Here is a 20,384-nt window from a genome sequence, read left to right as displayed (position 1 = left end):
AATCATTCCCACTTAAGAAGATAAAACTATGTATTTTTCCTATAATATTTGTGTTATTGCAATCAACACTATTACTTACATCAAAGCTTTACATAATACTGTAAAATCCTCAAAAGTAATTCAAACAAATCAAATAGAATGAATATTGAAAAACAAAAGAGAAACATAAGAACAATCACCACAGCCTCTCAAAGCAACAAATTCAACAAACAATGAAAAAAAATTCAAACTTCAAAGAAACCTCACATTCAAAACTGTCTGTGTACTGAAATTGACTTTCTCAACACTCTACCATTCCCTCCTCTTCCTCTACTTTCGCCATTGATGGCAATAGCAGTAGCAGAAGACAAATTCCTAAGCTCATCAAAGCTAGCATAACTCTTCCTGCCCGTCAAAACACCACCGCAGCCGCCACCACCAACCGTTTTCTTTTTCTTCTCCCCTGCACTCTCCGACTTACTCCCTCTTGAGCTTGACACCACCTCATTATAATCCTTGGAAAAACTACTCTTCGAAGGCGGTGTCATCATCTCCATCACCGGAGGCAAATAATTCGACGGCTTCCTATTCTCTTTCCTCAATACAGCAGAGAAATCAGGCACAGATTGAGCAACAACAAAAGACCCTTTTCTCCCATTAGCCAATCCACCTTGAAACTTAACCTCTTTCCTTGTTGAGGACACAAATTTTTGGTGTTCAATCTCAAATTTTTCTTCTTGTTCCAAAGACCCTTTTCTCCCATAACCAAATCCACCTTGAAACCTAACCTCTTTCCTTGTTGAGGTAACAAGTTTCTGCGTTTCAATCTCAAAATTTTCTACATGTTCCAAAGACCCTTTTCTCCCATAACCAAACCCACCTTGAAAGTTAACATTTTTCTTTATTGGGGCAACAATTTTCTGTGATTCAATCTCAAAACTTTCTTCTTTTTCCAAAGACCCTTTTTTCCCATAACCCAAATCATCTTCAAACTTAACCAATTTCCTTGATGGGTCAACAAGTTTTGTTGATTCAATCTCAAAATTTTCTTCTTGAACATGCATCAAACACCTCATACGCAACCTTTTCTCCCTCAATTCAGCATATGCATTATAATTCCTTCCTCTTTCCATGATGAAGCTATCTTCTTCAGTGATGAGTGTAAGAGGACAAGGTTGATTTGAATTTGAATTTTGGTTAAGGATCAATGATATGGGATCAAGGGCATGAAGAAGAGGTTGAAGAATTGGGTTTGGTTTTGACATTACAATAATTGATTTTGACGATGAAAATGTTGAAATTGAGGTTTATGATCAGAGTGTGTTTTTGTGTTTGTTAGTGTGATTGAGTGAGAGAATTTTTGTTGGGATTCTTTGACTTCATCAATGTTGAAGTTGATAAAGTGAAAAAGATTTAATTTTTGTAACGGTCTAATTTTGGATATGAGAGAGAGAGGAAAATCTAGTAGGAATGTTTAACGTTAACTTTTGTTAATGATAGGCATGTTTAATTTAACGTTATTGTTGTGATGAGAATCTTAATACTATACATTTGAGGCTTATTTTTTAAGCCTCATTTATTGCTATTTTTCAAATGCTTTCCTCACATTCATCCTCACATATTTGTATTTATTGTTCAATTTCAAATGCTTTGTTCACAATGATCCTCCAATATTTGTATTGAATGCATATATTTTAAAAAGGAAATATTTCAACTAATTTTTGTTTGAGAAAAAATTGAAATAATCAAACATGTAATATATAAAAAGGAAATTGAGATTTATGTTCTATTCAAATAACCAAAAAGAATTCAAACAACCAATGAATATTATATTGATAGGCATAATATATAGTTTTTTTTCCTGCAAATTGTTATTAATTATTTATATAACTTTTTTTTACACAAAAATTCAAATAATCAAATATGTAATATATAAAAAGGAAATTGATATTTACGTTCAATTCAAATAACAAAAAAAAAAATTGTAAATTTATTTACGTTCAAGACAAATTAATATTGATAGACATAATATATATATATATATATATATATATATATATATATATATATATATATATATATATATATATATATATATATATATATATATTTCCGGCAAATTGTTATTAATTATTTATATTTATTATTTATTTAAAATTTAAAATTAAAATCACGACATCTTATACACCATAAAAAACAAAGCAAATTATATGAAATATTATTATATATTAAATTAAATTTCGTGTATAATTAATATATTAATATTAATACACAAAGCAAATTTTATATGTTTTTTAACAATTGTTTACTTCAATACGATGAAAAATTTACTTCAAAAAATAGCATATGAACAATTCATGAACATGAAAGTTCATACGATGGATGCCAAATGAGAATAAAGAATATGCTTAACTATTATAGGAATATATTAGATGCTAAAAAAATATAAATGAAGTGAATTTTAATATTCATACAATTGATATCAATTACATTTAATTCGAATAAAATACTTCCTTTTATATATTCATTCATGCTTATGTTTATGAGATAGTATGATTTAATTTCCTATATATACTATGCATCATAACACTATTATTTTATTCATTGTTTCATATTTTTATGGCTTCACTCCTCCTCTAGGAAATTATTTGTGTTCTTCTTTTTATGGTTTCCCTCTTCCTCTACGAAATTATAAATTATTTTTTTTACCATTAATCATCTTCTTCTTTGTTTTTGCCCATGAATTAGAGTTAAAGTTTTTATTATTCAAATTGTTATTTAACTTCTTTTTGTTTTTTTTGTATGGTTGAAAGTCTTTATTTTGTGAAATGTTCGAACACTAATTTTGAGTTAGAATGTTTTTATTTTGCAGGTTTGCATAGATCGTTGCTATTTCACACAAATATCTACCAAGAAATATTGTCCGATGATATAATTCTACCGGATTCTTTGGTTCAGACAATATTAATTTTACTTTCATAGAGAATTTATTCACTATTTTAATTCGATTATTATTTTGTTATTTCAAAAAATGTAGAGTCTTTATTACCAAAAAAAAATGTAGAGTCTTTTTCTCTTTATGTTCATCTTTTTACTATTCTCTTGCTATTTTGTTTATAGCTTTTGAATTTATTTAATTTGAGAGAATTTATAATCGCCTTTTCAGTATCAAAAATCACTTTGAGGCATGTTTGGTATAGTTTAACAAAGTCGACAATGACTCATATATATATATAGTGATGATTTTGTAATGGGGGTTGAATATTTTTTATTTAGATATGATTGCAAGAAGATGAATTCCTTTGACTTTTTTTTTTTATATTATATTGGACAGTTTAAATTAATCAACATTATTTATCGTTCATAATTAATAATATTATTTATTTAATTTGTACAATATAAATTCTATAGAGCAGATGGATGTAGAAAAAATTGAAAGCATTAGGACAAACACTTTTTAAAGTTGATGAAACATTATTTTATATATATGATCATATAGCAATTAATATAACATTATTTTATAGCTTTCCGTAAATAAATAAAAAAAAACAAACGGAACATTATTTTATCTCACATGCATATTATTTTATTGCAAAACATTATTTTTCTTTTTTTTAGGCAGAACTACGTGCAGATGGTAAATCTATCTAACGCCCAGAATAAATTAAAATAAAAGATAATATAAAAAGTTGGGGAGACGAAAACCTGACCCTACACAAAAGTGTAGTAACAACCCAGACGAAAATAAAAAAACATTACAATCCAACTACATTGGTGGTTAAAAATAACCTTAACAGGTATAAAACAAGAACAAATGCAAATTCACCCACCATAGACACTACCTAGCGAATTCGGGCACGAACTCAAAACCAGAATAGCAAAACATTATTTCTCGATATCAAGTACGTAATACTTTTTATTGTTTCAGTGAATTGAAATGAATAACAATTTTGATGAACAATATATATATATAATATATATATATATATATATATATATATATATATATATATATATATATATATATATATATAATATTAAATGTTAAATAGTTTCATTTTTAATTTAATTTATTTGGTGTGAAATATATAATTATATACTTTTTTTATAGGAAAATCGTTGGCTTGCTTAAAAGGTTTTTATAATGCACAAAGTCAATGTTGGTTCAAATTTAGTATCCCACATTTATTTTATTTATTTTATGCAATATAAAAGGCAATATAAATTATATGCATAGAACATTTCCTAAAATATATTTTTTGAACAAACTAAAAAAATAATATTAAATGTTAATTTATTTCCATTAACATGCCAATAAGAATGATTGTCAAAATCGTATTTTCTATATAAGGTGTGTGCGCTTCTTTTGCCCGTACTATCAAATAATTTTGTCTATTTATTTTTCTTCAATTTTATTTGATACTATTGATTGATTCAATATAAAAGGCAATATAAATCATGCGCATAGAACATTTCGTAAAATATATTTTTTGAACAAACTAACATGTCAATAAGAATGATTGTCAAAATTGTATTTTCTATATAAGGTGTGTTGCTTCTTTTGCCAGTACTATCAAATAATTTTGTCTATTTATTTATTTATTTTTCTTCAATTTTATTTTATACTATTGATTGATTAATTTATTTTGCTTAACGTAACCATTTTTTTATAGGATGTGAGTAAAACTATTGGAAAAGCTCTGCAATACATACAATCGGCGAAAAGCGTGTGATTTATATTAAAGATGTAAATTAGTATTGTTTTTAGTTTCTTAATTAGAAGTATTAGGCGTTCCGTAAAAAAAAAAAAAAGAAGTATTAGGCGTTAATGTTATTGCTATCAATGTATCATTTCTATCTTAATATTTACTAGCCATCCACTGTTAATGGTTCTTTTAGTGGTTTATTACTCCAATTTTAGGTAAATGTAAAATTTTAAAAGTTATATATGTTCTATATTCTCTTTAGAAATTTTTACACTTTTTTTTTCCCCCTTTTCAAGTTCTGATATTTTTTATTTTGGTTACAAAGTTTTGATATTTAGAATGCATATCTTATTCTATATAATTGTTATTTTTTTATTTGTAAATTCTAATTTATTTATTTTTTTGATAATTTGCGAATTCTAATTAGAGTAAACATCACTAAAAATTCCTACAAATTTTTTTGTGTGAATGAATCCCTTCAAATATTGTACCAAAAAAATCCTACGGGTGAGAGTAATTGTTTAAATTAATCAAACTAAATAATAATTATATTATCATTTTTAAAATTAATTAATTTGTATTTATTTTAAATGTATTAAGGCTTAATTATATGTTTAGTCACTTATATTTATTTTAGATTTCAATTTTTCCCTTATGTTTGAAAAGTGTCAAGTTAATCCTTTTAGTCAAACATTTGTTTAAATCATATGTGTAACTAATTTAATTTTTATTTTAACAAAAAAAATAAAAATAAAAGAAAATAAAAAATAAAAAAAGAAAAAAGAAAAATATGTGTAACTAATAAAGTTGCATGCATGAATAACTTAGGAGGGTGACACGTGAAAGTTGTAGACAAAATTAACTCAAAATTTATCAAAAAAGACGAGTTGACATCAATAACGTAAGTGATCAACATATATAAGACCAATTATACAATTAAGATATTTATTTTTATTTTTTGGGTACAATTAAGACATTTATTTACACAATAATAATTAAATATTATTCCAACTCATGTAACAAAAAAAAATATTATTCTAACTCGAAATCATCCTGTGCTTGGCAAAGCACATGTCACCACAAAAGAATATTATTCTAACTCCAAATTTATTAGAGTTTTAAATCAACACAAAAGAACTAAATAAAACTGTAACCATAATATATGTCTATCCTATCAAGAATTATACAACTAACTACACACTTTTTAATATAATATATGTAATGATTCATTTACATGTTCCTAACTTGATCCATTTTTAATTTCGAATTGTTATAGAAATATTTATAAGAGTAAAGAGACCTTTATAGTCTCATTTAAAATCCAGTGTAAAGATTTTTTATTAATGACTCGAATATTCTTTACATACAGTTGTAGTGATTAATTCATTGAGCTGGTTATTAATATAAAGAGTGACAAAATTCTCCATCAAAAGATTTATATAAAAATGGGGTAGCCAAGACTACATATATACATTATCCTCCACCGATGCTCACCTCAAAACTCACGATCTCTAGGTCCCACAAAAAGTGTGGTTGCACCGAATGTAGATGATCATATCGCTAAACAAATTAAAGAGGCTAAAATTACATGATTGAAAGCCGAGAAAAATACAGTTAAACTTATATAAAAGTATCATTATTGATAAGAAAACACAAGAATGGGAGGGGGGGGGGGGGGGGGGTGAATTGTGTTTTATGACAAACAAAAACTTTTTCAAGTTTAAGCTTAAAGGCAACGGATAAACACAAAACAAACACAAGAGTAAAGAGATAAATGAGAGAAGACGAACACAGTCAATTTTATACGGGTTCCTCTCACAAAACGAGAGTAGTCCAGTCCCCTTGCACTTCTAATGGATTTCCACTATAATCACACAAAATTACAATTGCTTAAGCATACAGCAAGGGACTTCTACACAATGCTCGAGCACACAGCAAGAGACTTCTCAATATAAATAATAAATAAAGATTGTTGTGATAATGCAAAACACTAATAAAACCTTGGAGCTAAAATACAATGAGTTGAAATAGACTTCAAAGTATTTTTTATGTGAATGAAATTCAAAGGTTCAGAGCTTGGGTGCTTTGTAGTATAAAAAAGAGTGTGCAAAGAATAGATCACGTGTTCGTCAATGATCTCTATGATGGAGTGTTGTTTTTATAGTTGAGTTGCACGCTCCATGCATAGGTGACAGTTGTGCAAAGACATTGTAGCCAACTGAATTGGACCGACCAGTGTGAATAATATATGTAGTGAGACCACAAATATTGTGTATCGCGAAGTTTTTCAGGTTATTTCTTAACACTATAATATACTATTATTGTTCCTTAAATTTCATCTATTATTATTTGTGTACTTTTTTCTAACTTGGTATTTTTTTTTTACATTTTTTTTTTGCAGTTCAGACTATTATGAATAACAGATGACTATTATGAAACACGCTTCAATATATGCACATTTATGTTGAAGTTTCAAATAGTGTTGACAATCGTTTTATTTATTATTCGTGTTGAATCGTTTTTTTTATTGGATAAGAAAGAATTTATATTATTTTAAGGTAAATTATGTATAACTGGTGTACACAACCAACAACGGTGATATATATATATATATGATCTTTGTGTGAATACTACGGTGTGAATACTACAAATCACAATTTTTCAAATATTTTCTTTTAGTTATTTTAATTGTTATTTATTTACTTGAAATTTTAAAACTAATATTAATTAGTTGTTTCCACGATTATTTGTGATGTGAATTATTTTTTATATTTCAATTTATTCCCTTTTTATTACTCATATTTGTTGTCCGTATAATTTTCTTCAATTTTTTCTTCTTTACTCTATTATTATTATGTTAATCATTTTATGTTCTTCTATTTTTCAGGATTAATTGTGATCATAAAGAAAGAAAGATATGAAGAGAAGATAGAAGTCTTTTTAATCTCAAGGTCACTTTGAGATATGTCACAAAGTCGAAAACAACAATTATTAGATGCATGTTAGTCAAAAAATGGTTTTGAGAAAATGAACTATAAAGTAGTAAAGTACTCTCTCAATAATATATTGTTTAATGTAGTCTTAACTAGACAATATTTGTTGTCAAATATTAATTAATAAAATAATTTATGTGTACATCGGCCATTTTTTGGGGTTTTAGACCCAAAAATTTGCATTGTTTTCTCTTCACAAAGCCAAACAAGACATGCTAATGACTCAAGATAATTTAGCAAATTAACGTGAAGAATTGTGCAAGACATTTTTCTTTTCAATATGTGATCTACGCGCAACTGCAATGATTAATCTTTTGAAGTATTTAAAATTTCATATTATTTTTTTGGGTCTTAATTTAAGTAGAACATAAGTAAAGTAGAACATAAGTAAACGGGAATCCTTAGTAATCCATAATTCAAGTAGACCATAAGTAAAGTCTGTCCAATAATCAATTCAATCAAAATTTGAACTCATAATCTTCTAATTAGTTTATCTTTAAGTAAAGTTCATCATCTATTCGATGATGAAATTCACTATCCGTAAGTAAGTAGTTTTTCATATCTATTTTACTTTTTATATATATATATATATATATATATATATATATATATATATATATATATATATATATGACTCATATATTAATACATAGGTTTTTTTTCTTTTTTGCATTTTTACAGGGTCTAATAATTTATTTATTTTTGTAATTTACACGAGGACTATTTTTTTTTTAATTTATATGGGAACTATATTTATATTCATATATTAATATAGAGACTTATTTTTATTTTGTAATTTATACGGGTCTTTTTTATTTATAATTTATATAGGGTTGTATTTTTACTCATATATTAATTTGAGGACTGTATTTTAGTCATATATTAATAAAAGGCCTATTTTATTTTATTTTTTAGTAATTCATATTACAAGTTTAGAACTATATTTATAGTCATATATTAATATGATGTCTCATTTAAACTCATATTACTATGAGAGTCTATATTTATAAATTGTCCTTTTTAAAGTTTATAGTCACAGTTTGTGTTTTCCAAATTCGTCTCTAAACCTCAATTTTTCCTCTTTGATACTTTGCTATTCTAATGTTATGATGTTAGTGTTAGAAAGGATTTTGAGTAATAAAGATCACAAGTGATATTGAAGTTCTAACAAAGAGACTAATAACAATGTACTTTTTTTTTTTCAATTTATTCACTCAACTCGATTGTCTTTAGATTTCATTAACTTTTTCTTCTTAATTTATTATATTCTTCTTTTACCTTATAATGATTTAATGTCCTATTTTTTTTCTTTTTTTTCTTCAAGTAATGTAAGTCGTAAAGGAAGCTACAAAGAGAAAATTTAAAAGTTTATTTTCAATCTCAAGAATACTTGGAGATGTCTTACGGGGTCGAAAACAACAATTATTGATGAATGGTTATATAAAGACATACGCATACTTTTTATGTAGACTTTTTTATTCTTTATGTAAATGTTAGTTGGATAAGTGGTTATAAGAAGATAAGTGGTTATAAGAAGATGAACTCTAAGTCTCTATAATATATTGAGAACGGGAATCCTTAGTAATCCATAATTCAAGTAGATACATTTGTTGTCAAATGTTCGATATTTATTTTCTTTTAGAGTTTGAATTAATATATGTCTGATTAATATTGTTGAACATGTACTATATTATTTATTCATTTATTATTGTGATATGGCTATAACTTGAAATTAATTGCTAAAGAAAACCAATACTATTTCAAGGTGAAACTTGCAAATGACGTGTATATGCTAAATGTTGTGCAAAATATAGAAGAATCAACAGTTTTTTCTGCACAATAGTAAAAAAAAAATTCCCGCAAAATTCCCGCCAACTTGAAAATGATTTGAAGAATTTGTGTTTAATATAGATTGAAATGGTGCTTCTTTTAAATGGAAAAACTCTTGAGAAGTACAAGCCTATGCCACATCCATATCATACCGGTATGTCGACCTTCACAAATATGTTTATCGTAGATGCCCTTAATTATGATAGGACTGAATTGGCAAAGACACATGCTTCTCTATTATCCATGTTGACCAGTGAGCAGAGGGATGTATATGATAAGATTATGGAATCTGTTCTTTCAGGTTACGGTCATTTCTTTTTCTTATATGGTTATGGGGTACTGGAAAAACATTTATATAGAAAACATTGTCTGCTGTCGTTAGATCAAAATGGTTAATTGTATTAAATGCAACTTCTAGCAGAATTGCATCACTGTTATTACCGGGTGGAAGAACTGCACACTCAACTTTTGGAATCCCTATTAAAATTAATGAGTTGTCTACATCCAACTTTAAGGATAGTCTACAGGAAGAGCTAATTTGTGAAGCCAAGTTGATAGATTTTTGCGAGATATTATGAAAAAGAAACATTCGCTCAACAAGTACAAACCGTTTGGTGGTATAACAGTGGTTCTTGGCAGTGATTTTAGACAGATATTACCTGTAATCAGGAGAGGGTCAAGACAAGATATTGTTTCTTCGGCAATTAATTCTTCGAAATTATGGGCTCATTGTACTGTAATGCGACTTACTGTGAATATGAGATTGGGTGCATCATCTATACCGGCTGGACAAAAAGAAATTGCAGAATTTGGTAAATGGATACTATCAATTGGTGACAGTGATGACAATGCAGATGAAGATGGTCAGAGCAATATTAAAATCCCTGAAGATTTGCTTATAACTGATACTACAAATCCGTTGATGTCTTTGGTCGATTTTGTATATCCAAACTTTCTGGATAATATTAACGATCCAAATTTTTCATCTAAAAAAAAACAATCCATTTTTTTTTCAAGAAACGGGAATTCTTGCCCCGACTCTCGAATCAGTTGAGTATGTTAATGATTATCTTATGTCATTGATTCCCGGCGATGAGAGAGAATATTTAAGCTCTGACTCCTGGGTTCGATCAGATGAAAATTCAGAGGTTCAAGGAGATTGGTTCACAACATAATTTTTGAATGATATCAAGGTTTCGGGGATTCCTAATCACAAATTGAAACCAAAAGTGGGATGTCCTGTTATGCTCCTGAGAAACATTAATCAGGCAAATGGTTTATGTAATGGTACGAGGTTAACAGTGACCCAACTAAGAAAGAAAAGTATAAGTGCTACGGTCATTATAGGAAAAAATGCGGGAGATAAAATATTTATTCCTAGATTTAATTTGCTACCAAGTGATCCTGGTCTACCATTTAAATTTAAGCGTAGACAATTTCCAATAACTCTTTGTTTTGCAATGACCATCAATAAAAGTCAAGGTCAATCTTTATCTCATGTAGGCATTTATCTCGCGTGTTACATCTAGAAAGGGATTGAAGTTGTTGATTTTGGATGAAGATAATAATATTTGTAGTGAGACTACAAATGTTGTGTATCGGGAAGTTTTTCAGAACGTATAAAGATTTCTAAACTTTTCAGGTTAGTTCTTAACATTATAATATACTATTATTGTTTCTTAAATTTCATCTATTATTATTTGTGTACTTTTTTCTAACTTCATTTTTTTTTTTACATTTGTTTTTTGCAGTTCAGACTATTATTAATAACAAATTACTATTATGAAACACGCTTCAATATATGCACATTTATGTTGAAGTTTCAAATAGTGTTGACAATCGTTTTATTTATTATTCATGTTGAATCATTTTTTTATTGGATAAGAAAGCATTTATATTGTTTTAAGGTGAATTACGTATAAGTGGTGTACACAACCAACAACAGTGATATAAAAATAACTTTCATTGATATTATGCGAAGGTGTATCGAGATGTGTGAGCCCATGTAGCACAAATCTGTTATTACTTCAAATGAGATTCACCGTTTGATGATATATTTTTGTTAATGGTGTCAATAAATTATAAGTTTGGTTTCCTAAATATTGACCATTAGTTTAGATATCACGAAAAGAAATTGTATGAGTTGTTTGATTTTGTAAAAATTGACCATTGTTTTTCATCATATGTTTTTTGTTATTTTATTCATCATAGATTTTATTTATGTTATAAAAAAAAATAAGTAAATTTTTACCCCCGTGCTTGGCACGGGTCTCATACTAGTTGAAATTAAGGTGCACTTTGGATTCTACATTAATTAAATGCTTGATTATTTTATTTTTTATAAAGCTGGATTAATTTTATTTTTTTTATAAAGTTTGATCATTTTTTTTTACAAGAATTCAATTATAGCTTGATTAATTGAGGGATAAGTTTAGGATTTTTACGGTATTGATAAATAAAGGAATATTTGTTCATAAATTTTAACTTTAACCGATAAAAATATTGAAATTATTTCGTCGAACACCATGATTGGAGTGAGAATTCCGGTTCCTTCAATTTATGTGTGGATTTTTATTCACTTGTCATTTCGTTTATCTATTAAAATAAATAAAGAGTATTAATTAATAAAATATTTCTATTTTATTTACAAATAATTTTTTTAGGGGAGGGATCAAATTACACCGATGTAACATTTGAATAATGTTACTGATCGTGTAGACCAGAAAGATGCGACCTCGCCGGCGTTTGACGGTGGTTGAGAGCGTTTGAGACCCCTGTTGAAGCGGAGGGGGGTTGTGTACCTGCAGGCACTCCGACGCTCAAGTCAGTATGTGTGTAAGGTTTTCTTAGCTATAAAATGCGTACCTTGCAAATGAAGTGAGATGCATATATATAGCCCCCAGCGCTGGGCTAAGGCCCTTGATGGCATTAATGGCCATCAAGTGGCTGCCGGAAAACGGCTTGGAGGCCTTGATGTGCAGTAAATGCTCATCATTCCGGTTTACGGCCGTTACAATACGCAAGGGTATCTGACCGTTAGGACGTGCTCGGATGGTGTATGTGTTCGACACCCTCTGATGCTCGAGCTCGATGCTCGGCCCAGAACAGGAGCCCCCCAAGTCGTTATGCTCGTAGGCGAGGGTAATGACTTGAAGCTTTATCGATTCATCTCGATTTACCGAACGTACCAGATCCGAGTTGGGCAGCTGAATTTTCGCAGTGTCCCTATGGTCAAAGTCAAGCTTTGGAAAGGGAAAATCGTTTATTCCAAGTGGTCAATCCTAGGATTCTGCAGCCGCCTCTCGCATTTATGGGATGTCAGGTGTGGTGACTGGTCCTTTGGGTGGCAAGTTTTGCTATAAATACTTGCTTATCCTTTGGCTTCCCATATCCTGAGTTTGAAGGCTAGCGATGGATAATAGGGATTCCAAGAAGGTTGTTGCTGATGGCTCTGAGTTTCGAAGAGGGAAAAAGAGAGCGGAAGTTCCTAAGCCTGCACCGGCTCGTTCTCAAAAGGGGAAAGAAGCTAAGGTGATGTTCCCTTCCTCGGATACTTCTGATACCTCCAGTTCCGACGAATCGGCGGATTTCATTGGGGCAGTCGAGGAGTTCCTGAGGGCTCATCAATCTCCCCATCTCTATCCTCCTGGCCCTGCCTCTGGTGAAGGGGGGTCCCAGGTTGGGAAAGAGGCTAAGATATGGCCAGAGGAGGTGCTGTGGACTGATTCGGATTCCGCGATTAGCTCAGGTTCCGAGCACGAGGATTAGGTGCTCAGATCCATTTGTAATTCTCTTCCCTTTGTAACGGACTATCATTAATAAAATAATTCTCTTTTGATTTTCCCGAGCATAATTTATTTGCACTCATGCTTTATGTATGCTCTTGATTTAATAATGTCGCTAATTTTCCGAACCATTCCGAGCGGACTTTCGATCGAAAAATTATACTCATTGTTCGAGCATGTTTTCGACTTTACGAATTTGTCGAGGAGCGCGGTGTTCTTATTCGATTGCTGCGGCTTTCCCCGTATTTTTAGCAAAGAAATAAGGGGAAGGATTCCGAGGATCTTGCGTTTCCTTATTTGGTCGCAATTTTCTCGGGATGTGGTGTCTTGGATTTCGCGAGATTTGCGCGAGCAGACGGGTGTGATTTGAAAGGACGAGTCGCTTCGTTTCCTCTCGCCACGTGTAAAGGCTATGAAACAGCACTCGAGTGGCTATTCTTTGAGATTTGAACTTCGAGGTCGTTTTGGACCGTTGGATTTTCGCGCCTTTTCGTTTCTCCTGAGATCACATCTGGGCCACTTGATCGTGATTGATCCGGACCGTTAGATCGATCCTGTGGTTCAGATGGAAGCGGCGCGAATTTTCCTGTACGGATGCGTTGGCCTATATATAGGAGGGAGGTTTTTCGTTTGAAACTTTACAGTTTCTCACTTACTTTCTCTATCATTTTGCCTTCCCGGTCCAAGCTTTCTCTGGTGTTTTTCTACTACAAACTCCTCATTCCTGTCTTCATTTGATCAACAAGTAAGTGTTTTATCCTTTTAATCTTTGAAGATTTTGTTTGGATTTTACTTTGGATTGTTGTAGATAGTTCACGCGGTGTAGGGCTGTAGTATGTTTCCTGTGTAGTCTGGGTAGTCTTTTTTGAAGGTTGTAGGTGGTGATTAGCACCCTTTTCCCCCCAAAAGAGGGGTTTTTCGCGGTTTTCCGGCGAGAAATCGCTTGTTTTCACCAACTGACGGTTGGGTTTTAGCTTAGAACAGCGTCGAGCACCATATGCATTTCGTGCTCGGGTGTTTACATGAATTTTACGTTCGGAGAGATGATCTGTCACTTTTAGTTTCCGCGTAATCTTTTGTTTGAGATCCTCGCCCTTTCGCTTGATTTGGCGGTGGAAGGGTGGATTTGAATGTCGAATTCATTTTTCCTTCCTCTGCTTTTTCAGGTTTTCTAGATGGCTGAGGGATCTGAAAGTGACTTCGCGTTCATAGATCAACAGCCTTCCTCATCGATTCGTATCCGAGCCGACGTTTCGTGGGTGGCGGATGAACCTCGAGAGACGGCGTCGGTTTATCAGGACTGCGAGAGTGACATCCCGGAGACGATGTGCACGGATATACAGACTCCTCCCACCGAAGATTTCGAGGTGCGGATTCCCACTGCTCGCCACCGGATCTGCGGCAACTGGGCTTGGGGGACGATTCCTATGTACGAGATTGCCTTTAAGCATCTGGGAATTCGGTTGCCCTTCACAGATCTGGAGGTGTCCATCTTTCGCCATCTTCACTTGGCCCCTTCTCAACTTCATCCGAACTCGTTGGCCTTTATCAAGGCTTTCGAGAAAACCGCAGAGTATTTGGGTCTGGGCCCCACCTTGCCTTTATTCTTTTATCATTTTGGCCTTCAACGGAGCTGTCCTCGGGGGGAACAGGCGAAAGGGAAGCTCGCGAAGGGAGCCCCAGTACCGAGCGCCAAGCATGGATGGGTTTCTTTGAGGCAACGGAAACGCCTCTTTGATATGTTCGACGAGTCGGTACGGGGGTTCAAGTCTGTTTTCTATGGGGTTAGGCCCATAACGACGAAAGGTTGGAACAATTTCGTTCGTAGGGGGCATCGAATTGATGAGCTGGGACAGGAAGTGCTTGACGAGCAGGGGCTCCCTATCGAGGAGGATTTTGCCCGATTTCCTTTCTATTGGCGCAGGGATCATTATTCCATGTCGACCAAAGAATTCGCGTTTACGCTGGGAGCGTTGTCAGCTGAGGAGAGAGCTGATTACAAAAAATTATTAGAGTTTGTGGAGGGCTTGCCTCCGTTCCTTCTGAGTGACTCGAATGGCGAGCCTTTGCTTGGGGAAGATGGTCGAAGGTTGACCTGCCCGAAGGTGATCGCTACCAAAGAGTTGCTCGCTTGCGACACCTCGGAGGAATTGACCGTTTTTTGGAGTATGCTCATAGCTTTCTTTTATTTATTTTCTACCAACTGTTATTGCTTTTTCTATTCGCTCGCCTTCTGTTTTGCTAACTGATGCTCTGATTTGTGTAGGTACAATGACCAGTGGATCTGCTGCTCTCCGCAAAGCTCGTGCTGCCAAGAACAAGAGGGAGGCGAGCAGCGCTGCTACAACTTCTTCTGCCCCTCAGTCTCCCACAGCTTCCAACGTGGATCGCTCGAAGAGGACTCGACTGGAGGAGGAAACCTCTTCTCGACAGGATCATGTGATCGTGGATCTTTCTGGCCAGGATGATCCTCCTCTTCCCGGTCCCCACAAGTTGACTGCTGGGCTTCCTGCTGACGATTTTGTCCTCCCTCCACTTTATGCTCATGGCGAGCTACTGACCGGAGCTACCAAAGTGAAGATTAATCCCGCGGATGAAGCCATCCTATCGGATATGGGTCCTGAGGTTCTTCGTGCCGAGATAGCTGCCCAATCCATGGCTCTACTCAAATTGGTCGAAATGGCGACTTTTTTGAATGGTCGGGAGTGCAAGTATTTGGAGGAGAGGGATGAAGCTCGCAAGGAGTTGCCTTCGTTGCAGCGGAGGTTGGCAGAATCCGAGGCCTCCTGCGAAGTGTTCAGGGAGGAGCGCAAGACCCTCTCGGCTAATCTCAAGGAAGCGGAGGATAGGCTCAAGACGGTGTCCGAGGAGAGGGATAGTGCCGTGCAGAAGGTTGACGAGCAGAAGGGTTTGATTGGCGAGCTGGAAGGGAAATTGGAGAGGCTCCAAGTCACCGGGATTGTTGAAGATCGGGAAAAGGAGCTCGATCCTCAAGGGGAGTATGCTTCTTCTTCTCGTGCTGATTTGATCGCCAAGATCCAGGAGCTTGAGTCCAACATGGTGGCTGCTGCAGCTTTTAGTTTCAACAACGCAGTGGCTCAGCTCAGGATTCTCAACCCCGGTTTGAACGAGGAGGGTTTAGATGAGGAGAAGGAGGTAAGAGATGGAGCTATTGTCACCCCTCCTGATGATGAAGTGTAAATTTATTTTTTTTTCTTCTTTGTTTCGTTCGGGCACTTGCCCTTTTTGATGTAACCGACAATTATGGCCCTTCGGGGTCTTTAACTATCAGTACTTTAATTTATCCACCTGCTCTTTTACCTTTATCTCGTCTAGATTTAGGGTTTGTATGGCGACGTTTTTAATTTCCTCTGAATGTTCGAACCGATCGTTTATACGCTCGACGCTTTTAAGCTTATGCTTTGATTGTCTTTTTGTTTGTGCTCGACCAATTTTGAGGTTTTTAACTTGGTAATTTTCCAAACATTCTATACGCCGAACTATTTGTTTCTTCGCGCTAGTGTGTGTTTGGATGGTGGTCATCGTTGTGGTAGCTGGTACCATTTGATGCCGGGCTTAGAAGGTGCGGGGAACCATTCTAAGTGTTTGGAGATGTTAATCCAAACTAATAACGAGGAGAGGGGCTGTTGTTAAGCTTTCCTCCTCGGGGTGTGAACATCCCATCGCGAGCTGGGGTTCTACCGGGCGTGTACTATGACGATGGTGCTCCGTGGTCTAGAGCTTTCCTCGCCAACATCATCGAGCTCAAAAACGTCTCGACTTTGTTTTAGATTTTAAGATTCATGCCCGTACCTAAGCACTCCTCCGTTGTATAGGCGTGCTTCTCATGGGCGAAGACACAGCCTTCGTTGAGGGATGGTTTTGAACTTCTCTCAACTGTAGTATTGTTTGAGATTTTCGGCATTCCAAGGTCGAGGAATTTCTTTTCCGTAAAGATCTTCCAAATAATAGGCACCGTTTTCGGTTTTGGCTCGAACACGATAAGGTCCCTCCCAATTTGCCGCGAGTTTACCCTCGCGAGAATCTTTTTGGTTGCGTCGGAGTACTAGTGTCCCAACGTCAAATTCTCGCTTGATGACCCTTTTGTCATGCCGTTTTGCTATTTTTTGTTTCAAAGTAGCTTCTCGGAGGGCTGCGCCGTCTCGGAGTTCTTCCAGGAGGTCGAGCTCCTCTCTGAGCATTTCGTGGTTGTCTTCCCCTTCGAGGGGTACTTCTGTTCGGAAGGAGGATGCTCCGGTTTCTACTGGAATTACGGCCTCTGTTCCGTACGTCAGTCGGAAGGGCGTTTCTCCCGTTGTAGAATGTGGAGTGGTTCGGTAAGACCAGAGTACGCTGTGTAGTTCTTCTGTCCATTTTCCCTTTGCTTCATCCAACCTTCTTTTGAGTCCTCGTAGTATAACCCTATTTGCAGCTTCGGCTTGGCCGTTCGTTTGAGGGTGTTCGACAGAGGTGAAATGTTGGGTTGTACCTATTTTTGCCATGAATTCTCGCACTTTCTTGTCCGTGAATTGAGTCCCGTTATCTGTAACGACAACTTGAGGGATCCCAAACCTCGCAAGTATATTGCGTTTGAAGAATCGCAACACGTTGAATGTTGTGATGTGGGCGAGAGGTTCGGCTTCGATCCATTTCGTGAAGTAGTCGACAGCTACTATTAGGTATTTATTTTGTCCTGCTGCCGTTGGAAACGGTCCTAAGAGGTCCATCCCCCACCAAGAAAACGGCCACGGGGACGATAGCGTTCTTAGCTCGTTTGGAGGGGCCAAGTGCATATCCCCGTGACGTTGGCATTTGTCACATTTTTTGACATGCTCTTTTGCGTCTGCTTGCATGGTAGGCCAATAGAATCCTGCTCGCAAGGCCTTTCTGGCCAAGGAGCGTCCACCGATGTGCTGACCGTTTATTCCTTCGTGGATCTCGCCAAGGATCGAGGCTACCTCGCTTTCCTCGACACACCTTAGCAGAGGGATGGAGAATCCTCGGCGGTACATTTTTCCATTTAGGATTACATATGCGCAGGCTCTTCTTTTTACCTTAGCCGCCTCTTTCTTATCAAGTGGGAGGTTTCCAGTGTTCAGAAATTCGAATACGGGTGTCATCCAGCTGTTGGTGTTGATCTCGCATATCAGGAATACCTCGGCGGATTTTACTATGCTTGGTTTGGATAGCGTTTCCTGAATAAGCGATTGATTTCCGCCTTTCTTTTTCTTAGTGCTTGCGAGCTTTGATAAGATATCTGCTCTTGCATTGTGTTCGCGAGGAACGTGCTTGATTTCGGTTTGTCTGAATTTGGTTAATTTTTCTTTGATCAAGTTTAAATATTCCGTGAGTCGCTCGTCTTTTGTTTGGTATTCCCCGGTTATTTGTGATGCGACGAGCTGTGAATCCGTGAATATCTTAATTTCCTCGGCTTCCATATCCTGAGCCAACCTTAACCCTGCCAAGAAAGCTTCGTACTCGGCTTGGTTGTTTGTGGTTGGAAAGGCGAGCTCGAGTGAAACTTCTATGAGCGCTCCTTCACCGCTCTCGAGTATGATACCTGCGCCACTCCCTTGTGGATTTGAGGATCCATCTACGAAGATGGTCCATTTGTTTTTATCCGGGGTAGATGACGTGGTCATTTCGGCTATGAAGTCTGCTAGCACTTGGGCTTTTAAAGCCTTTCTGCTTTCGAAAAAGATTTCGAATTCGGACAACTCGAGCGACCATTTTAGCATTCGTCCTGTCATATCTGGCCTCGCGAGGAGTTGCTTAATTGGTTGATCAGTCCGGACAACGATGGAGTGAGCTAAGAAATAGTGTCTTAGCTTCCTCGCGGCCATGACTACTGCTAAGGCCGTTTTTTCAATCTGTAAGTACCGGAGTTCTGGTCCTTGCAGAGCCTTACTCACGAAATAGACGGGTTTTTGCCCTTGCTCGGTTTCTCTTATGAGAACGGCGCTGATGGCCTCTGATGCTACGGCGAGGTAAAGATATAAGGTTTCCCCTTCGTTGGGTCGCGTTAGGACTGGGGGTTCGGATAATGCTCGTTTTAAGTGTTGTAGCGCATCCTCGCATTCCTTTGTCCATTCGAATGCGGATTCTTTTCTAAGTAATTTGAATAAAGGTAGCGCGTGTTGAGCGGATTTTGCGACAAAACGAGATAAGGCTGTGAGCATCCCGTTTAATGATTGGATTGATTTCTTTGAGTCCGGCGTAGGGAATTCAAAGAATGCTCTGCATTTATCGGGGTTAGCTTCGATTCCTCTTTCGGTTAAGTAAAACCCGAGGAATTTCCCAGCTTTTACGCCGAACGTGCATTTTTCAGGATTGAACCTCATGTTATACTTTCTCGCTTGGTCGAACACTCTTTTTAGATGGGCTGTATGATCGACTTCCTCTTCGGATTTGACGATCATATCATCCATGTAGACTTCGAGCATGTCACCGATTTCATCATTGAAGACTTTGTTCATCATCCTTTGGTATGTGGCGCCTGCGTTTTTAAGCCCGAAAGGCATTACGTTGTAATAATAATTACCGGATTCGGTCATAAACGCTGTTTTCTTTTTATCGATTTCAGCCATTTTTATTTGATTATAACCCGAGTACGCATCCATAAACGATAGTAATTTAAATCCTGATGAATTATCTACTAATTTGTCTATGTTAGGTAAAGGGTAAGCGTCTTTAGGGCAAGCCCTATTAAGATCGGTATAGTCAACATACATGCGCCATTTTCCATTCGATTTCTTAACAAGTACAACATTGGATAGCCAGGTGGTATACCTAGCTTCCGAAATGAAATTTGCCTCGAGGAGGTCTTTTACAGCTTTTTCGGCAGCCTCCGCTTTTTCGGGAGACTGCTTCCTACGCCGCTGAACAATGGCACTAGCCCTAGGATCTAAAGTCAGCTGGTGACAAGCGACCTCAGGGTCGATACCAGGCATTTCTGCAGCGCTCCAGGCGAACAGTTCAGCATTGTCCTTAAGGCAGGCGATCAGCTGCTTTTTGACCAAGTCGGGGAGTCCAGTTCCAATCTTGATCCCTTTGAGGGGGTCTTCGCCCAAGGGCACCAGTTCGAAATCTCC

The 20,384-nt window shown here is 35.4% G+C and overlaps 1 protein-coding gene and 1 pseudogene across 1 annotated transcript; one reads left to right on the top strand and one right to left on the bottom strand.

Moving 5' to 3' along the window:
* Positions 1–33: 33 nt before the first annotated feature.
* Positions 34–1,456, bottom strand: LOC123910910. Its single transcript, XM_045962200.1, has one exon. The coding sequence runs from the start codon at positions 1,242–1,244 to the stop codon at positions 249–251; it is 996 nt and encodes a 331-aa protein (XP_045818156.1). The 5' UTR covers positions 1,245–1,456; the 3' UTR covers positions 34–248.
* Positions 1,457–6,130: 4,674 nt separating this feature from the next.
* LOC123909503 lies at positions 6,131–11,131 on the top strand (annotated as a pseudogene).
* The last annotated feature ends 9,253 nt before the right edge of the window (positions 11,132–20,384 follow it).

Source organism: Trifolium pratense, linkage group LG2 (assembly GCF_020283565.1).
Source record: "Trifolium pratense cultivar HEN17-A07 linkage group LG2, ARS_RC_1.1, whole genome shotgun sequence".
Lineage (NCBI taxonomy): Eukaryota > Viridiplantae > Streptophyta > Magnoliopsida > Fabales > Fabaceae > Trifolium > Trifolium pratense.
This window is presented reverse-complemented; position numbering and strand designations above follow the sequence as displayed.

Excerpts from the sequence above, each read along its gene's own strand:
- LOC123910910 (XM_045962200.1), bottom strand. The coding sequence starts at position 1,244 with ATGTCAAAACCAAACCCAATTCTTCAACCTCTTCTTCATGCCCTTGAT.